The sequence below is a fragment of the Lonchura striata genome, chromosome 11, assembly GCF_050655825.1.
Source record: "Lonchura striata isolate lonStrDom1 chromosome 11, ASM5065582v1, whole genome shotgun sequence".
NCBI classification, from domain to species: Eukaryota; Metazoa; Chordata; class Aves; order Passeriformes; family Estrildidae; genus Lonchura; species Lonchura striata.
In genome coordinates, this window is record NC_140713.1 from 6183821 (window position 1) to 6205025 (window position 21205).

A 21205-nucleotide genomic window follows, 5' to 3' on the forward strand; every position below is an offset into this window, starting at 1 on the left:
GGTTACACTGAAGTGTGATGTTTCTGTTTCTGGGACCAGCTATGCCGTATAAAAATAATGGCTTGTTTTGCTACTAATGAGAAAAAGATCAGATACGATGATGTTTGATGACTTATTTCTAATTTGATTTTACTGCTGTAGCTGCTTTGTACAAAAACATACCGAATCAATAATTTAACAAATTAAGATAGCTTGGGGAACATTTGTACATTGTCTGTTGGGCATCTCAAAGGGGAATTCATCTCCAGCAAATTGTCCTGTTACTTCTGATATTTAAGGTTATTAGTACCAAAGCAGACTGTAAAAATATAAAATATATTTCTTTCATTTATTTTCTTTTGTTGTTATTTGCGAGCTATGATGTTCGTTACCTAAAGAAGATAAGAAAATCTCAGGTAACAAGCAGTAATAGCAAAACATATTTCATATGTGGCCTGAATTAGAAAAATTTCATCATTTTCCTTATTTGTAGTGGTCAGAACATGCATTGATTGTGATGGAAAAATAGCATGGAGCTAATATTTGTTTTATTTGGCTTTTTGCAGGAAATGCAAGAGAATGTGAAAAAATGTAAAAACTTTTTAGCTACCCTTATAAAGCTTGCTTCTCATAATTCACCATCTCCAGAAACGTCCCGCAATGTGAAAGCTCTGGTTCAAGATTTGTTGGTAAATACTTAGTTACCGTTTATTTTGTCAGTTACCTATTAAACTTCTTATTTATGAATGCTGAAAACTATTGCTTTGATTTTCACAATTATTTGGCTGTAATGAAAGGGGCTGGGCTTCATCAAAATGCAATATTCTGTATGTTATATATATTTAAAAATCTGTTAAATGCAGACTTTCTCTTGGTTTTTGAAAGTGGAAATGTAGCAAAATATTTAGTATCAAAGCCACTCTTGTTTTGATGAGTAATACTTTGCTTTCTCCTTTAGTAAAATAGAGATTTTTCCTTAAGGATTTGTTAAGTTTTTTTTCCTCCAAACCTTGTTCTTTGAAACAAGAAGCTCATAATTTTTCAAGCACAGAACATCGTGGCTCACAACATGGTTTAGAGTTTCTAGGACTGAAGGAAAAGTATTTTCCTGAGCTTCTGATTTTCTGCTGTTCTGAAGGGAGGTGTCCCCGCATGGAGCTTTAGTGGCACAGGGATTTCCAGAGGCAAAGCTGGGTTAGAGTTCTCTGGCCAGAAAAAGGCAGGACTGGCTGCAGTCTGCAGTGCAACAGATGCTGCAGTGAATTGTATAAATGAGCTGCAGACAGAGGTTACTGTGGGGTTGGGAAAAGAGTCAAGCTTCTTAAAAGAAATGTAATATAGTCTATGAGAAAATTGGATTTAAAAGGAGTTGCTATACATTTCTTTGAATTCATTGCCAGAGAAATCTGTATATTTTAGACAAGCCTAAGGCTTGTGAGCTGTTCAACAATCATATTAAATGATTCCAGTGAAAACCTGTTTTAACTTTTACCAGCTTGAAAAGACTAAATAAAGGTAACTACTTACAGTATTTTAAATGAAGTACCAGTATGCATATATAATAAATATATTTATTGAAGCTTGTTTTGCTTTGGTTTTTCTCTTGTTCTGTATCAGTCAGGAAGGCTAATTAATGTTTTTATTACCATTTGAACTTGTAACTAATGATACTTTAGAAGTATCATAAAATGCACCCAAGTTAGAATTCTCTTGAATTACTACTAAAGAAAAGCCTGATTATGTATTTGATGTAAGTGTGTATTTTGTGAGCATGCATACAAATTCATAGAGGAGAAAATTTTATATCTGCTTATAAGCATGCTTTTTATGTATGGGAATGCTTTGCATATCTAGTTTTATATATATGGATTCTACCAATTAAATTGTACCATCAGAATTGATTTTGGAATTACCACAAAGGCCAATAATTTTCATATTTTTAAGGTCACATCAACAACTTATTCTTGTTTTATTTTTATTTTAAGAAAAGAAATGACCATGTAAGTGTTAGCAAGTGAGTAGAGTCCCAAAAGAGACTTGAGTGTTTCTGGGGCCTCATTTTGTCTGAAGTGGTGCCTTCCACAAGGGAATTCTCTGCATTTTGAGTGGCATGTTACATGTTTGAATTAGTACTTGGCAAAGGGTCTTAGAGAGGAGTTAAGGGACTTCAGCTCTGAACATTTTTGATATTAGCAGCCTATTCAGCTTGAGAGATATATGTATATAGCAGCTGGGAAAGAGGCAACCAAACAATGGAAAGGTTGATACTCTTTTTTTCTTCACCCTGAAGGATGCAAAGATTGATCCAGAAGAATTTACAGGCCGCCTTCAAACAGAACTCAAATCATCTCCTCAGCCATATCTTGTACCTTTCCTTAAGGTAATGTGAATAGTACTTGGATAAATTTATTTCAGAGCAAAATTTCTTCACGTTAAATCTTAGAATAGTCTTTTAAAATAGTGTTATCTTCACTGCCCCAGGACTACACTTCCTTTACTTGTAAATGCTGCCCATTTCTGCCAAGATCTGCCTGGCTGGAAGTGCTGTGCAGGCTCCACCTGTGCCAGGCCAGGCAGGTGCTACTCTCAGCTGCAGAAGCCCTGGGCTGAGAAACAGGGAGTTCCCACAGGAGGGAGACCTCGTGTATTTGGGACCTTGGCCGACTTTTACAAAAACAGATTTGTCACCCAGAGCTGATCTGGAGTTCACAGCTTGAGTAGCCCTGATCTAGAACAGTAATTAGATGTAAAAAATAAAAAGCAGTTACTCCTTAGTTTGGAAACAATCCTTTGGCTATTCTGTAGTGATCCTTTACTTTCAGAATAAATACTCTTTTCTATGGTAGTAGGTAATTTTTTTGTGAAGAAGAGAAGCTTTCACATTTCAAAGAGTCCCAAGTTATTTTTACAGAATGCTTCAAGTAATTTAATAAGTTGTTTCCATACTGTTTTCCTAATCTATGGGTCATTGGTAACTTTCAATCCATATGTAGCAACGATTATGAAGAACTGAATTGGATAAAGTGTTGATTAGATGATTCTGGTTTTAATCTGGAGCTAATCAACAGTAGAATTTCTGATATGATACCTAATAGATTTATTGTGGGGTCCTAAGTTAGCATATGTGGGAGTAAATGTAACTTTTAATTGGTTCTGTAAATTAGCTACAATAACTTCCATATACAGGATTATATACAAATGTACAAACATGTTTAAGTCCCAACAAAGCTACAGATACGATTTTAAAAGTATTTTTGGTCTAATTAAAAACTTCTCTGTTTAGGGCATATTTTCTCTCTTTTTTTCTCCCTGCAACTTTGCTTCAGAACTTCTGGTCCTGTTTTTTCAAGTTATCATTAACTCTTATTTGTGGCTTTTACTGCAGTCACTTCTAGCATCATGATAAGTTTTGATTTATTTCCTTTCTTTGAAGTCCTTTCTGGGCAACAGGCATTAAGTTTTTAAATCAATATTAGGAGTTTAGAAAGAACTGTAGCTTGAGTTAAACACTTGAATTCTTCAGCTGCCTGAGGAAGCACCTCAAAAGAACACTTCTGCCACTTAAAAAGTCAAAAGTTTGTTCATGAAGGTACAGTACAGCCTTTTAGAAGTATGTTTTCCTTGAAATGGTATGAACATGGGGCTTACAATAAATAGTACACTTTTCTAATCCTGTCACAACACATTACTTCAGAAATAATATAATAAACAGCTACTACTGTAGGGCACCAAGAGGGAAATAATTTGGTTGTAGGTACTGGAGGTGTATTAGGAGGAGTAAGTTGGTGCAGCTTTCTGGGAATAGGGTTGTTCCCTGTTTCCTTTTTTGCTTCCATTTCTTGCCCTTCCAAAGACCTAAACTACAAGTTCTAGATGGTATTGAGAGGAAGAGTGATTTTTCTGCTACAGTGGAATTTAGGGCATGTGAAAATCTACAGGGTTGCTAAATCCAAACTGAAAGCTTATTAAAAACTGAACTTTTTCTTACAATAAATGTTCAATGTTATTTCTGTTTGACGAACAGACAGTCAAATTGGAAAACAAGATGCATTCTTTTAATTATGTTTACAGCAAATTTAAAAATGCTTTTTGTCAATCTGCTAAGTTTGCTATTTCATAAACTTTCCTCTGTTTTTAGAAAAGTCTACCTGCACTGAGACAATCTTTACTGAATAGTCAGCATTTGGTTTTGCAAGGACAGCCGTCTCAGCAGTCACTCCAACAGACCAAGCTCTCACAAGTTATACCTCAATCTGCCTCGGGAAGCATCTCCTCTGTTGTCACGACGCAGACAATAGGAATAAGGCAACCAAACAACATTTGCACAGTCTCTGTATCAAATACAGTGCAGCCTCCTCAGGTTAAGGTGGTACAGTCAAATCAGAGTTCTCAACTGGTAGGTACTGTAGTATAAAAGAGGATTTCTTAATGAACTGTATAGCAGTTTTTAGTGTCACTTTCATTGCAGCTTGTTTGGAAAAATTCTTTTTTGTTTGTATCATATTCTGTGATATGTGGTAGTACCTCATTTTCTGTCATTTCACATGTATGCTCAGCCATTACTTCAGATATGATTATTAACATAAATTTAAGGAAGTGCACTCTTGGTCTTTTTGTCTGCAATAGAGTGGTTGTTGTATAAGCACAGTGGAATTTGAGGGAATTACAAATGCAGAACAGAAAGCTTTCCAAGATTTACAGGCAGGTACAGTATAATGTTGACTATGTCATTAGGTATGCTGCTTTGCTTTAAAACTAAAATGAACTCTCATTTTAAACTCTTCTACACATAGTTGCAAAACCTTGTAGAAGAATAGCTGTGCTGTGCCAGGATGTTTTGTTTAGTAATAATGCCATTCTCTGTTACTCACTGAACTGTATCTTTGTTGTGCATAGTGGAGTGTTAAGTGCTTCATTAATTCATTAATTTCAAAGGCACTATCAGTAAGGCAGCTGCACAGCCAGGTAGTCATTAAGAGTGTGGTGACTTTATCCTGCTGTTACACTGGATTCTGTGTGTGTGTTTGCACTTGTAATCAAATGGTGTTAAGGATTTTTACAAGGCCTTGAGTTTATACAGGCATTACTATCCTTTGTGAGAGTTTCCTTGTATGTGGTTTCTGTGTATGTTTGAGTAAAGTACTTCATTTAGGTTTCAAAATCATATAGAGAGGTTCCAGAGCATTTATCAATGTAGTAAAAATTTATATTATTGAGGTCAAGAAATACAAATATGATAATGTAAAGCCTTACAGTGATCTGTCCTTGAGTTTATAAGCTCTATAAAGCATATAAATAATTAGTATTGTGTGTGGAAAGAAAATATTTTTTTTGCTTTAATTAAAAGTAGCAGTGCACAGACTGAAAATTACCTGAGCTGTGCCTTGAACCTTACAAACACTTTCTCGTGGTTAAATTGTTAACTTTAAAATAAAACTAATAAAATTTAATAATACTTTAGTGAACATAGTTTTTAATGTGTAAGAACATCTTGAATGGTAATATTTCTGACTCTGGCATTTGTAATACACACAAGACAGTTGTGTGTTTTTCACCTTAACTTGGCTGCTTCAATGCAGGTCCAGCCACTTGCATGCTTTCTTCTTCTGAGATAGCTTCTACCCACCCTGTCTGGATTGTTGTATTAATTAGAAAAGTATTCTTCACACTTTTGTGACATCTCTTTGATTTGTCCGTGTTTCATGACTGAATGTTCAATAGCTTTGGCTTTTCTAGGCCCAAGAGTAGAAGCTAGTGATAATTACAGGCAGTAGGTGGAAAAATTACTCCCTGTCCAGCATAAGCAAATTTTTGCCTGCAGCTGATAGATTGCTTAGAGGTAGAAGTGTCCATGGCCAGTAAGTCTGGCCTCATCTCATGCCACAATCTAAGGCTAGCCTACTGCCATGTAGCATGGCTTTTTCCAGTGTTGTGCAGCCCACCTTAAGTGCTCCTGTGCCCACTGCGCAGGTTTCACCACACCTTTTGAGAAACACCAATGTAGGACAAAAATGGATAAGACCACAGGAATTCTTACTCGTATGATATAGTTCTGGTGGAGAATTTTCTGGTTGGGAGAAAGCCAAATTTCTGGGAGAGGCATGTTCTGCCTGTCTCATGTCAATGGATACTCTAAGCAAGAAGTTGTGGTGTTGTGAGTAGAGATTAACAATGTGACATGCCTGGGTCATAGGAGGAGCTGAAAGCTGCTGAAGTAACATTGTGGAGATTGATCTGATGAGCAAGAGAAGTTGGTTTTCTGTCTATAAGGTCTAGGGCTGAATTTTCATTTACTGGGTACTTGAAATGACCACTACATTTTCAAAAGGTCACAAACTATGCAAGGCAAAGCTGTGGTTAATACTATTTATTTTCTGGAAAAGATATAATATATAGATATATATATATAAAATACGGGAAAGACATAAAGGATCATAATTCGTGTGCTTGAGTGTGAAACTGTCTTTTCATATTTCCTTTAAATTTATCAGTCTTTAGCTAATAGAATCAAACAGTACTTAACCAGGCACTTAATGACCCTCAGAGTAGTTCTGTACAGACAAAAGCAGCATCAGACATCAAGAGTTAGTGCATCAAAAAATCTTAGCACAGCAACCATCAACTCAGGTGCCAGGCAGACAACACAGCAGCAGCTCCATATCAGCCCAGTAATTGCTGATAAGTATTGATTTTTTTGCAGTGCCACTGCTCACACTGTCACAGTTCTCAGTGCTCCCCGAAACTGGAGCACAGAGCTGCTGGCCATCTTGCCTTGGTCTTGTCCAGGAGAGGAAGATTGCAGCTGGCTTGCCTGAGGGTAGGCAGCACTGATGGAAGAACTGGCTGAGCTCCAGGTTTTCCAAGCCTGAAGCTTATTGGAGAGTGTTCCAGCTGGCTTTGCAAACTGTCCAGCTGCAGAAGGGCAAGCTTGTTTTAGACTGTACATCTTTTCATACCAGCCAGTTTACAGTAGTCCAGTTTTCCTTAAAATATGAAGGGTCTGTTGGCTGTTCCTTCCTTTGTCTTTTCTGTTTCTCAAAGGTGTCAGCTGTGGTGATGCTTTCTCCAGTTGCACTGAGGTACCTTGCAGTGTGAAAATCCTGTGTGCGCTGTTGGCATGCAGCATAGCTCACACAAAGGCTTTGAAATGTACAGTGTTAGCAGTGATGAAACAGGAGACTTCTAGTCTGTTTTGTAGAGTACTGGAATCATGTTGCAAACGATGAAAAACAATGCTTTATAAAGGTAGATAGTGCTAGTTCTATATAAAGAAAATTGTAGGCTAATGTTTTATTGATGAGACACTTATGAGATAAGCCAACAATCAATTTTTTTTAATTGTTCTAAGTGCAATGTTCTAGGTTTGTCTGAATTGCCATTCTTCGAGTCCATGTGCTCTGTGTTGCCTTATATAGGCAGACATTGCCTGTCTTGTTTTGGGTGTTGCAGCAGGTAAAATTTGTATGAGTAAGAGAGATGTTTTTTACTACACATATTGAGGTTATAAGTAGATTGATGGGTAGTAGAGATGGATTAGCACTTCATGTACTGTTTTGGCACTGTCTGCATCATAAGGAGAAAGTACTCCTGGAAGTTAAAGCCAAGTATTAAACTTGAGTGATAAAAAAACCCAGTAAGAAAATCAGTGATCCATCTTAATTAAAACAATTTAATTATATAAAAAGCTGTATAAAGATTTGTGCAGGTCTAGGATTAGGAGGGTGGTATGGAAATACATCTGCACCATTTCTGCTGCACTGATAGGGCACAGTGTCCAGAGAGTGGGCTCTGCCATATTCTAAGTTATATTAGAACAGGATTTGCTCAAACATTTACTGACACTTTCCCTGTACTGTCACAGTGGTTGGAGTCTCTCAGAGTTGAGATAGAGTAATGGAATTTGGAAACAAGATGCAGCAGCAGAATAAGAATTATGTTATATGGGAATGTTTCACTTGGCTTTTTAATTCTCCACTGAAGCTTTTGTGGCGTCACTTTTGTGTTCATGAATGAATCTAATTTGTACACATTTTAGTAAAATTTTAGGAAACTTTTTATTTTTTTGTCTTTGCAAGGCAACTTAGAAATGGAGGCGTAATAGATGACTATTTGGATAAAAGGAGTATTTTCTATTAATTGACTAATAAAGATATAGCCACTGACATGGAATTTGGTGTGCAGTAAAAAATAAATAAAAATGGCTGTTGAACAGTAGATATCTGGGATTTATTAACAGGTCCAAAGCCTGTACGTGACAAATTGTATGCTTATTTGAAACACAGCCTAGTGGTTTTCCGAGTTGTTATCACAGACTTTATTTTCAGAATTTTGTGGGCTGTATATTAATATTAGGAGAATATTATCACTGATTGCTGTTTGGAAACCAGTAACAAAAGGCCAGGCTTGAAAGCGAAGATTAAAAGAAATGAACACACAACTTCTTCAAACACTGATTGTAAGGGAGAATAAAAGGGAAAATCCATTATTTTAAACAGACCAAGATGGTAAAAATATGAATAACAGGATATAATTAAATTAAGTAGGATTAAGGTAGGATAGAAGGCAAAATATCCTTGAAGTAAGAGAGACTATTAGATGGTAGATCAGGCTCTCAAAGACGGTGATGAAAAAGCCATAATTGAAAACATTCAAAAGTAGAGCATTTGACCATTGTAGGAAGAATTGTGTAATAAATTGAGGAGCAGGTGGGACAAGTGATGTAATGGCTTCTGTTTTATTTTTCTTCATTTCTTTGTTGAAAGCCTGTACTCAGTGGAATAGTATTGTCATATTAACATTAAAATAGTCAATTTTTTTTTAATTTGGGAGGAAAAGTAATTGCTTATGTAGATTTTGAGGCACTATTGAAAAACCGTAGCTGCTACTGCAGCATGGTATGCAATGGTAAATATGAATTCTAGGCCCATAAAAGCATGAACATTGTAAGTTAATGCTGCCAGATTACATGATAGCTGAGGTTTGATATGACATTTATCTTCAGGAGTGAGTAGACTGATAAATCACAAGTGGCATAGCCACAAGTGAGTTAGCAAGTGTTTACTCATGAGTGAAGATAAATGTCATATCAGACCACAGCCATTCTGAGTTTTATATGTTTATATGTTTCTTCCTTTCACATTATTTTTTTAACTTAATTGAGAGGAAAAAAAAGCTTGGTAAAGGATATATTTTTCAAATTTATTTTTGCTTTGCATTCTTTGCAGAAGCTCTTGTTTACTGTGTTTTTTGTCTTTATTGCAGTACTTGATAGATTTAAGCTTTTGGATCAGATGCTTTTATTGCAAAAGGCGATGCCTGTGAATTGGGCCAGGCTGGTTTTGCAGCCCTCTTCAAGTAAAGGTTGGAACCTTGTGCATCTGCACTGGTCCAGGAGATTTGCAAAATCCTTGTCCTCAGAACTTTTAGCAATGCGTTCTAATCTTACTGTCCTAAAGGAATTTTCCTTTCAATGGTTTGTAGGTTGTGGCTCTCATTTAATTTTGCCTCTCTTGTGCAGGCATGAGAAAGACGGATAACTTCTGTTCTCTTTCTGCTTCCGTACATTTGTTGTGCTTTGGCTGGATTCTTTCTCAGTCTATATTTGTTGGTTTTGCTGTTGATTATTGGTCTGTGTTCATGTCTATAATTTGTTCTCTGTCCTGCAATAACTTACACATAGAAGATGTCATGGAATGATCATCACCTTTTGGCTTAAGATTAGGACCAGAGAGAGCCATTACTTTATTCTCCTAGAGTCACCAAATCTACTCTTTTTGAAGAAAACCCTTAGGAAAAAAAACCAAGGGTATTTCAGCTGTCACCTCTTTGTTATTCTGGTTATTAGTAGTGTGATTGTTGTATATTCTTTTTTTTGTCTTCATGAGCCTGCTACCTTATGGAAGCACCTTTGTATAAGCATCCCATTTTTCACCCCTGAAAATACAGTCAGCTTCAGCAAAGGAGTGTCCTGCAGTGTTCAGGAGGTGAGAGGAGGAACTGGTCTGGCAGAGCAGACAAATGGTGAATCAAAGTGAGTGTGAAGAGTGGAGAGAGATGGCAAAGGGAGCAGAGCAAAGATGAAATAAAAGGAGAGGAAGAATACTTTTTATTGTGAGAAATGTACATCTTACTTTGCAGAAAAATGTTATTTTATACAAGAAAAATGTAGGTAACTGTTCACACATTGCACTTGGAGAAGCGATGCCGTGACTGCTGCTTTAGTGTGTTCCTTGAAGAGCTTCAAAGTGCTGCAGCCTAGGACATGATTCTTCAATTCTAACAGATAAATTGAAGAGGAATAACTAGTATATGCCAATACTTGCTGTCTCAACATTGCCTTGATCATAATTTAACATTTTCCTAACTCTGTCAAATTTAGGCAATGACTAAATCACATTCTGTCTTTTCTATTTTCTGTGTCTTCGTTGGCTGTTGTGCTTGCTGTCTTCAGAGGTGTACATAATTAAAATGCTTCCTTTTTTAGGGGAGGTGGAAGGATGAACAGTTTCTGTAAGGTCTGAAGACCTTTGTATTCTGTCTTGCTACCTTTTGTGACTCAGCACTTTAATAAAATCAATGATGGTGTGTTCTTGCACAGTGGTAAAAGGTTTGAAAGGACTCCTGGAGGTGTGTCTTGTGCAGCCTCCTGCTTACACATTGGGATATCTCCCGTGTGACCAGTCATGTTCTGTCTTCAAGAAGAAATTGCACAGTCTCTTGGGGCAGCCTGTTCCAGAGCTTGCCCATCCTGATGGTAATTTTTTTTTTCTTCTACTATATTGGAATCTCCTATATTCCAGCTTGTGTCTTTTGTGGTACATCCTTCTACTCTGCACATCTGGAGGAGTCTGACTCTGTCCTCATCTTCCCAAAGGTGGTTACAGCAGCACTGAGATCTCCTTTTTTCTGGAAGGGAAAAGGCTGGAGTAATATCCCTGCTTACCTAGGGGTCCTAAAACTCCTGTATCTGCTCTCAGTCTGGGTCAGTGCTTGTCAGCTGATTAGTGGCATTCAGCTTTGATTCAGAATGTGGATAGATAACCTGATGTGGGGTACACTTGTTGTGCATGGTTTTAGTCTGTGAGAAATATGAAATAATTGAAATTAATCATCTCTTAGACCACCCTGCTGGTATACTTGTTCATTGCCTACAACTTTGAGGTCAAGCTAAGGACCTCATAGTAATAATAATAATTATTATAGTAATAATAATAATGTTTATTATTATAATAGTAATAATAGTAATGTTTATAATGTTGGGAAAACAGGCAAGACAATTAGAACAGTTTGAATTATCTTAACTGATGAAGTGTGGCTTATGTAGTTACAAGTTTTAATACAGAATCCTCTGATTCATTGGTTTTTACTATGTCCCTAGTTTGCCTGCAAAGAAGTTACATGCTCTGTTTCAGAAACAAATTGCTAATGTTAATTCCTTAATGACTTCCAGATCTGGAGATTGCATATTTCTTAAAACTCCAATATAGAAATGGGGATTTAGTGTAAGATGCTACTCTGAGCTCTGGTGCAATTGTTCTTTTGAGAGAGTTTGTGTCTATTGCTGGTTGATTTTTTTAATGGAGTTTAAGATGATGATTCTGGTCTCTGCCCCTTGGAAAAGTTTGTTTGTCAATAATTTTCTGGACTTTCAGCATTTGTACGTACATTGAAGTCCTAGTACTTGCCAAAAGACAATTTGTGGAATGTATTGGATAGCAAAGAAAACATTGCCATTTATGTCATCTTAAACGCTTAAATATTGTCCTGTCTTTAATGGTGTTAGTGGCTTATTTTGTAGGGTATTCACATGAAAGTATTAATTGAGGGAAAAAGAACTTGGTTCTGAACTGTAGAAGTTGCTTCAAAGAGAGAAAAAAAAAATACAATTGTAGAAGATTACTTTAATTCTATATATATAGGATTCTGTCCTGAGGTCCCACACATCTCCTTTATGGCCTGGCTTTTGGCCCATTAAGGTACAGCAGCTTTTCTTCACTATTCTCTGCAAACTGATCCAATAAATTATTGTAAAAGTGGCATAATTCTCTTTTTTCATAACAATGTATGTTTTCTTAACATGGACTATTCTGTCTTTTTTCCAAAACCAAACTTGTTCATATTTCCTGTGCATCAAAATGCAGTTAAATTCAACTTTTTTCTACTGTTTTCACTGATCAACTCTTAATTCTTTCCTGTTTTTAAGCATGGTAGCTGCTTTATTCTTTCCCCTCTGAGTGTGACTGTTCACTCTCTGTCTTGACCAGTTAAATTCATATCTATTTCCTCCATTTCTGTGCTTAGTACAAATGCTCTGTTTTCCTTCAGTGTCCATAGTTGAAGCTGAATCCTTAATCTTTCTTCCCTTTTCTCTTTCTGCAGGGTGGTTATTGCTAATACCTCTACATCCACAGATTTATTATAATTTTTTGACTCTCTGTATTTTAGGATGTACAAAATGCAGTTTTGTAAATTCAGAATGATACCATTTGTTTTTTCTCCAGAATACATCAGAGATCCCTCATTGCTCTTGTCTTGTTTGCAGTTTCCACCTGTCTCCCTTGCAGTTTTGGAGCCCTGGTTCCTGCTAATGGAAGGGTTTCCTCATTGCTCATCCTCTGCTGTCACATCCCATCTGCAGATGCTGTTTCTCCTCCTTTTCCCCATAGGTTGCTTTGCAGTCAGAGGTTTGGCCGTTGCTGTGCAGCTGCGTGCAGCGGTGGCAGTGCTGCTGGAGGAGGTGCAGTGGGGGCTGCCTTCCAGGAGGGAATGGCTCACACAGGGGCAGGACCTCACTTGTGGCTGGGAGCAGCACGTGGCTTCGGAAGTTGCCATGCCTGAGTTGTGCTTGGAGTCTTACTCAAATAGCTCTTTGCCAGTGCTTTATTTTCAAAGTTTATTTATGGGGTTTTGTACAGCTCTGTGGCTTCCACACATCCTTCTGAATCTTCTGTTCATTACATCTGTGCCTACCCTGTCCCTGATCATATAAATGTTGAGTTTTTTTTTTTTAACATTTTGCTGTTGATTAAACATGACCCTTGCATGTATTTCCTATTTGATTTGTTTATGGGTCAAATTTTAAGTTTCTAACCCAGTTTTAAGGAAGAACTTGAGAACCTGAATTAGTAGTAAGTGAAACCTTGAGAATTTAGCATTTAAAAGATTCGTAGTATGTGATCACCACAAAACTTGGTTTGCTTTCTTGTGTATATCTGACTTTGGAACCCATAATATTTTAGAATTTATTTTTAGCATGTTTCTTTAAAAAGCGTAGCTATTTAGTGCAAGGCCTAATGTTTGCAGGCGGATACCACTACAATTATTGCAGCATTTTCTTCTACAAAACTGCTTTTCTTTCTAGTAAAATTTCTAAAGACAAAAGTCTGAATTTTAATATTAACCTCACAAATTTGAAATATATTTTTAGTGAAGGTTGTGAGGTATGACATGTGTCGTATATTATTGAATTTTCTTAAAGCATAATTACAAAATAGGTATATACACACACACACAACCACATGCATTACATGAATATGACTTTTGTCAGCAGCTAGGTGTGCTTGTAGAGATCCACGTGCTTAGTAATTACAGGTATTAGTGTATTTACGTTGTGTGTGTTTGTGTATAAAGAGTATAATATAAGTATACTTTTCTTTAATAATAGCAGATTATCCAGTCAACATCTGCTCAAACTGTGAAACGAACCCCTGCTTGCCAGACTACCCAGATTAGGATGCCAGTGGTAATAACTCAGACCATTAGACCACAAGGTATGGGTTTAAATGTTTTAGTGAGATTGTTACCTTTGTATGAATTTTGTTGTAATTACAAACGAGTAGCATGGAAAAATGTACAGTGTTGACACTGGCAACATTGTTGACATTTATTTTTTACCTCATGCTGGCTGAAGAGTGCATGTTTTCATATGCAGTTTCAAGGTGTTTCAGACCAACACAGTGAAATGTTTTAAAACAACCCTAGGACTAAACTCTCATATGTTAAGCTCCTTACTTAGCAGTTTTTCATGGAAAGTTCTAAACCAGGTCAGGAACTTGGCTCTCACTGTCCTAAATTGTAACTCTGGGCCAAGAAAAAAAATTTCTTTGTTTTCCTGAAGTCTAGTGGATGCCTCAGTTTAATCATCCTACTTCTAATTCATACTCCTGAAGCAGAACATGGTAGTCCCCATCTCTGCAGCTACACAGGTCAAGGTGGGAGCCCTAGAGAAATTTCTCAAGCCTCAGATTGGTTTTCTTTGACTCCTGTCAGTATGTTTATGTTTTGGTGAGGTCAGAGGCTGGCTACGGCAACCTGACATGCCATGATTAGCCACGGCATGTGCTTTGTACACACCTTCCTCATCTGTCTGTGCACAGGTGGGTTCAGGGCTGGCTGATACTTCCCACTTTCTAAGAGGATTCTTGAAGCCTCCTTGCTTCCTAATAAATACCCATTTGTTGCTTTCTACCACTGAATCTCTTAGGCTTGGGTTTTACTTCTCCTGAATATGTGTGAGAGTATCTTACTGGATGTGGGCATTTACAGATTGAGGGTTTGTAATGGAATACAGAGCTTGTCATCTTCAGGCACTGAATCAGGACTCAAACAAATTCAAATGCACATAAAAGCTATTGCTGCCTACCTGACTTCATTGCTTGGTTGTTTCTATTCTCCTTGGGAAAAAAAGCATCAAAAATGTTTAACAGCAGTTGATGTTTCACTTGCTCTGCTCTCCTAGGGGAATCCAAAGGTTGAATGGACAAAAAGCCCAAGATGTCACTGTAATCCTGTAGGCTGTTTTCAAGTTAGGAAGGAATACAGTTACTCACCATAAAATGTGTTTGATAGCACTGATACTAATGTCCTGAGTTTATAACATGTCCATGCATCTTATAGCATGAGCTTTCACTTCTGACTAATGTGTTTGAGAGTGAAGGCAAATTTCATTTCTTTGCTTGTTCAGTCTCCAAGTTGTGAATGTCAACAGTGTACTGAGAATTTGCATGATACTGGCATCTGTCTTTTAAACAGTAGGTTCAGAATATGAGTTTATTTTTGATAGCCCTTGATCAGCCAGTGCAATGCAACTTAACTGGCAGTTTGACTTTTGGTAGATGGTTTTATAAAAGCCAATTTATGCAAGAACCTACTCTTTGGTGAGCTTATTCAAATTTGCAGGTTTGCTTAAGCCCTCTAGTATATGGTTTGATTTACACAGACAAAACAGACAAGAATAGGCACTTAGAAAACATCCCAGTAGAAAACCACGCATCCTAAAGCCCCCATCTAGGGAGCAGGCTGCCTGTGTGCTGGCAGCACTGTCAAGAGTGCATCATTGTGATATATCATTAAAACCTTTTACTGTAATTAAACACCAGTGTAATGGTATTTCATAGTGGCCTAGGTATTCCAGAGAAGGAGCTAATATACTGGAATAGCATATCCTTTAAATAAAACTTATGGTAGCATAATTTTGTGGAGTGTGACTAGTTAAGGATAATTACCTCAGAACTGAACTGACCTCCACAAAGTGCTGCAGTTTCCTCCTTGACAGGAGTGAATCTCCAAGTGTAGTGTATCTTCAGTACATCCATGTGAACAGGCTGTAATGCTTCTTAAAACAGTAGTTTAGATAAAACTGGCATGCTTTAAGGACATTTATGTAAATAAAATTACTTACACACCAGTGGAAGTAACATCATTGTTACTGCATGAAAAATTCACACTCCTTTATCAAAGCACTCTACTAGTAGAATAATTAGGTGAATTCATCTTATGGATTGGATGGATGAATTAAGCCAAATAATAAAATAATTAACTAGAGTATTTATTGCAGCTATTTAACCAGTGCTGAAATATAGCTAGGAATTTATAATCTCCTAAATTTGAGCTTATTTTTCTAGATCATGCTAATTAAATTTTGAAGCAAGAATGCAGTGGTGAAAGACTCTGTATGTCATTACCAATCCTATGAAATATCTAGGCCCACAGGTGATTTTAATTTTCAAAATATGCTCTGCCCAAAATAAAAATGGATGTTTTAGGCATATTATGTCTAACCCTTAGTCATGGACAGTTGTAATTTATTTAAACTAGAAAACTCAAATGTCTTCCCAAATCTTACATTCACTTTGCCTGATCCATTGAGTAGAATTACATATACTTGGGATGAATGTGAGACTTAATTCTTCCATATCCATATGGATATTCATGTTTTGGGGGCGTTTTTCTATCGGAAGTATCATTTGTAGAAAACAAAGCATTGATACCAATTCCAAAGAAATGTATTAATTCTGGAGGAGTGCTGTTACTTTGAGTTTGCCATTGCAACAGTTTTCAAGGTTAACACATTTTTAATCTTCTAGATCTTAATTGTACAAAGCAAAAAATCTGCTAATTTTTGTTATTATTTCTTTCCTTCCTTCCAGTTCTCTGAGTAGAAAACTATTACATTAGTTCATCTGAAATAGATAAATGAATTGCCTGGTCAGTGAACTAATGCTGTCTGTGACATCTCATGGACCTTGAATATTTTGATGACAAAATATTTTTATTCCCCAGGCTTGAGCCTGAACTCCTAAATCTGGTCTTGTATTTGCTAATGTTGAGAGTCCACATTACAGTTTATTTATACAGATGGAGAACTCAACAAACACTATCAAATTATTTTCTCTTTAAGATCATATGTTGGAGTTGATGAAGATTTCAAATTAAAAAAAAAAATGTAATGCAGGACTCAGTCAAAGCTAGCAGCTTTGTATTAGCCAAGAAATGTTCTTAAAAGAATTTATTAGGAGAGTTGTGTTTCAAGTTTTTACTATTCATGAAATAAAATACTGTAACTCTACTGGGGTTCTTACTGTACCATTTATGTGCATCTGAGTCCCTAGGGTGCAGGAGCAGCCTTCACATCCTTCTCAGAGTCTCAAATACCACATCTGTAATGCTCAATAAAATGGAGTGATACACAAGAGAGAGGAGAGATCTTTTAAATCAAGTAGATTGAGTTATTTTTACATGCCAAAACACAGGTGGGATTAAAGGAAACCCAAAATGTAACCCAAGTAAATGTGTTTAGGCAGTCATAGAGGGACTACTCCAAAGGTTTTGTGTCAGAGAGGAATTTAGATCTCTTTAATTTACTGGATGTCCATCACACTTTGGCTCATTTAGAAAGCCCTGTTTTGCTTGTACTTCAAGACTTGTAAACTCTAGATACAGACAAGAATTATTTTTGAGTCATTGTTTTCAAGATGAGAAAGCAAAAGACAACCTTTATGGGGGGTGTGTGTCAAATTTGGCAATAGTGTTTTTTCTTTGATATGCAATGCAAAACATTTTTAAAATACATGCAGTACTTTCAACTCTGAAATACATGTTTTTCACTGCAATAAGGGACAATTACTGTATAAAAAATGTAAAAGGCATAGCTAATACCCTGAGTAACTCTGACTTTAAGTATTTGTATTAAGAATATTTCAAATTCGCCTTCTTTATTCTGTACAGATTATCCAGAAAAGTGGTTTACTGGCAATTGCAAACACACTTTTAGCCATTATAAATATTATAGCTGTTTATTGCCAGTGTTTTTCAGTTTTGGAATCTTCACTGTTCTGTAAATATTGAACAAACTGTAATGTTAATATAAATTTTGTATTTTAAATTGTTCTTCTTCAGCATATAGTCTTTAAAAATAATAACTTCCTTTGTTTGCAATTTACAGACAGTTAAATTTAGTTCCTGGACAGAAGGTTCTTTGATGTAAATTGTCTAAGACAGCTCATAATAACATTGCTTGGTGTTTTTCAGGCACAGTAGGGAAGGCACCAACAATACAAGCCAGTAAAAGTCCTGGGGGCTTTGGTGTTCAGGTCTCTGCAAATCAGAAAAACAAGCTGAATGACCCTGGAGGTGGTTCTTTCAGGTAAAAAAAGCAAAAATAATAATAAAAAAATGCAGCGGGGTGCTTGGGGGGGATCTGAAGTATAAAACAGAATTTAGAATTGGTGTAACACCAGAGGGCAGTCTTTTACAATAATTCCTGTCTTTTTTCCCTGGGATTGGATGGCAATTTTAATACTTAATTCTGTTTTTAAAGAAAGAAGGGGATCATTACATATCTTGAGGATTTTTCTCTAAACGCACATTTTAACGTTTAACAGGAATGTAAATTCTGTGGATTATAATAAAGCTTTGGCTGAATGGAATTATGTGCACGAGGATCTAAGAGAATCTGTGGCTGGTGTTACCCAGTGGATGCTGCTCCTCCTGTGGAATGTGTCTTGCTGGGAAGGTGCTGGTTGTGAGGACAGGGTCTCTGTGGAGCAGCCCCTCCTCAGCCTGGGAGGGGATCCCTGAGCAGGGGCATTGTCACTCCTGGTTTTAAAAGGCAGATTGGCTGTGTGAGCTCCCTGGGCTTCCTCAGCTCATGGAGGTCGGGTGCTTTGTGGGCCCCTGTAGGAATCAGGTGCTGCAAAAAAGGTTCATCACAGTTCCAGTGATGCACTGAGCTGCTCTGCCAGTTCTTTATCCTCCAGACTTTTATTTATATGTATTTGGGATATTTTTACTTTTGGTAGTGAAAAGCAAATCTTATGTTTACTGCGTTTTGCTCTTGCTAACACCATTTTAGTTGTGTACATTTTAGTTCTGTCAAAATATTTTCTTTCTTTATTGAATGACAGAATATTCCTGGATTTTAATTTTCATATTCTGGGATTCTTCTGTTGCTCTGACATCATCAAACCACTAATTAATTTTCAGGCTAATGCTTTTGCAGGTGAAGTAAAAGAGAATTTGTAGCTCTTTGAAATATCTCTGCTTTGAGGCATGTCAGTATTGTAACTAATAGTGGTAGTACTTAGTATTAATCTGGAAGCAAAATCATTCAATTTTTTATTTTCCAATGCTTTTGCCTCCCACTGAGTATTTAAATGAATTAAAATGTCTGTTGGGTTCAATTGTACTGTCTTAATAAGTATTTTTTATGTTTGTAAGCAACATGAGCATTTATTCTTCGTTAGTATAGCTTTCAATTTTACATACACCAAAAGGGACAGCATTTTTTTAGCTGGATGTTGTAAACTGTGCCAGGATTGATTCTTGCATTCACTTAGTTTATACATAGAATATATTAGGTTAGCTGGAATTGTTAATTTTCCCTTGGGGAGAAGCAAATGCTCAAGGCACTGATTGATAAATCAATAAATCTTTAGTGAGTTTGGTAAATAAGCTGTCAAGGGTGTATGTCATTTTTCCTCTAGAGAACAAATTTTAGTCAGAATGAATGTGTTTGTTTCCTTACATTGTTTTCTCCTTCAAAATAGTAAGACACAAAGCTGCATTTAAATAAGTATATAAAATTGCAAAGATTTATTAAACAGCAGCAAAGATTAAGCTTTTTCCTGATATATTAACAAAGAATTCAGTTGTTTGCATATTTGCATTTCAACCCCTAACCTCTCCTGAGGACAAATAGATGTCTGACTATTAAGCCTAAAGGCACAGAGCTGGAAATCTGTATTAATCCTCTGAATGCTGACTAGTTTTCCTCAACATTCCCAGCGTGTGTGAAGAATGTGTTTTTAGCCAGAAGGCAAACTGGCATCTAAAGCAAAGCAAGAATTTTGAAAAATAGTTGTGTTATGTATAAATTTATTTTGCCCTTAGTGTTTTATTATTGCATATTTGTTTCATTATTTTACATTCTGCTTTCTTTAAAATAACTTATTTGAACTTTTCACTTTTGTGAGTGAAGTGTTGGTCACTAGAAACAGAAATTTGAACTTCATTGTTTTTTGTTTTTTTTCCTCCATTCTGAACTGTAGGGAATACAAGATGGAATTACATAAAAGAACTAGCAATTAAGAATTTTGCAAATTGCACCTATGCCTTTAAGGTCAGCATTTATTAATGAACAGTAAGACTGCTCACATGAGTTCACTGTTTGTTCCAGTAGCTGTTCTGTGATGCACAGTTCTCAACCCAAGAGTTCTACAATGTGAAGCTGTGCTTGTGAAATTTCAGGTCACTTTTTTTGGTATTAAATTTATTATTGCTGTATTTTAAAATTTATTGTTATTATTAAATTTATTATTGCTCTATGTTTCGGAGAGAACTACCTACAACCCCAGTTAGTTGACTTTTCAACTCTGTTAATACCTAAGGACAGAAATTGTGACTTTCATTTTTAGTAATGTATCTGTTTGTTTTGCAAGCAGAGGTCTAGACTTGGGTTTGTACCATAACAGGCCAGCTTGAGGTTTCTGAAACTTCTGAAAACTCACTTTTCTGGGCTTAAAAGTTCACTTTTATAGGAAACTGTTTGGCAAGAATAGCATAAATGTATGTTTCAGTATCCAAACATGTTTCATTATGAGGTTCCTTGAACTAAGGAAGAATGTATGGATAGGATTCTTCCTATCAGAAAAAATTGTAGTCCCAGCTGTGATTGATACATTTCTTATTTGTATTCCATGTAATACTGAAAAGAAAAAGATATACTTGCAGATTGTAGGTTGCAAGTGTAAGATGGAGGATAATGATTCTCTCCAGGAGTTGCAGTGATGGTTTTTGTAAGTGCTGTTGCATTGGTTTTGTAGCTGAGAGAAGCAAAAATCCCTCTGAAGTCTGCCAGGGACCTGCACATGTGTCCACAGCTGCTGCTCATCACCTCTGGTGCTCTCAGAGTTCCCACTGCCAGCAGCTGCTCCTGCTGTGGTGGGAGCAGTAGGCTCTCAATGGTCCATACCACAGTCCAGGTGTGGCCATTGAAGGGAACCAGCAGAAACATTTGCTCCTGTGTTGAGATGGAATCACTTCAGCTGGGAGGGGCAGCTTTGTTGGGTCGGGGCTGGTCCAGGTGTGCTCTGTGCTCCTCCCAGGATGGAGGTGGGTGTCTGTCCTCTCATGTCCCAGCACCCCAAACTGCTCAGCAGGGCTCAGTGGCAGGGCCAGAAGTGAACAGTCTGTCCCTTGCTGTGTGGGATGATGCTGTGGTTTTGTTTGCTCCTTCCTTTTGACAGAAACCTTTCCTTTTCTGAAGTGGTATTTCAGTTACATCTGACCTCCTGGAAGCTGTCAGGTTTTGTACAGCCAGTGTGGTGGGGTTTGTTTTCAGAGCCAGTTCTGTGAAGTCTCTCAGATCATTTGAAGCTGATCTTAGTATCTGTGTTTTATTCTGCTGACTGCATTTTGAGGTGGACTCTATGTGGAAATACAAAATTGG

At 36.8% G+C, this 21205-nt stretch overlaps 1 protein-coding gene across 1 annotated transcript in view; it reads left to right on the plus strand.

The window, feature by feature from the left end:
• Positions 1–21205, plus strand: part of LOC110473819 (transcription initiation factor TFIID subunit 4) — a 148655-nt gene that overhangs the window by 19274 nt on the left and 108176 nt on the right. Inside the window, exons 5-9 of the mRNA XM_031505873.3 lie at positions 546–668; positions 2270–2359; positions 4118–4375; positions 13643–13748; positions 17788–17902. Coding sequence (XP_031361733.2) covers positions 546–668; positions 2270–2359; positions 4118–4375; positions 13643–13748; positions 17788–17902 — 692 coding nt within the window. The remainder of the gene's footprint in view (positions 1–545; positions 669–2269; positions 2360–4117; positions 4376–13642; positions 13749–17787; positions 17903–21205) is intronic.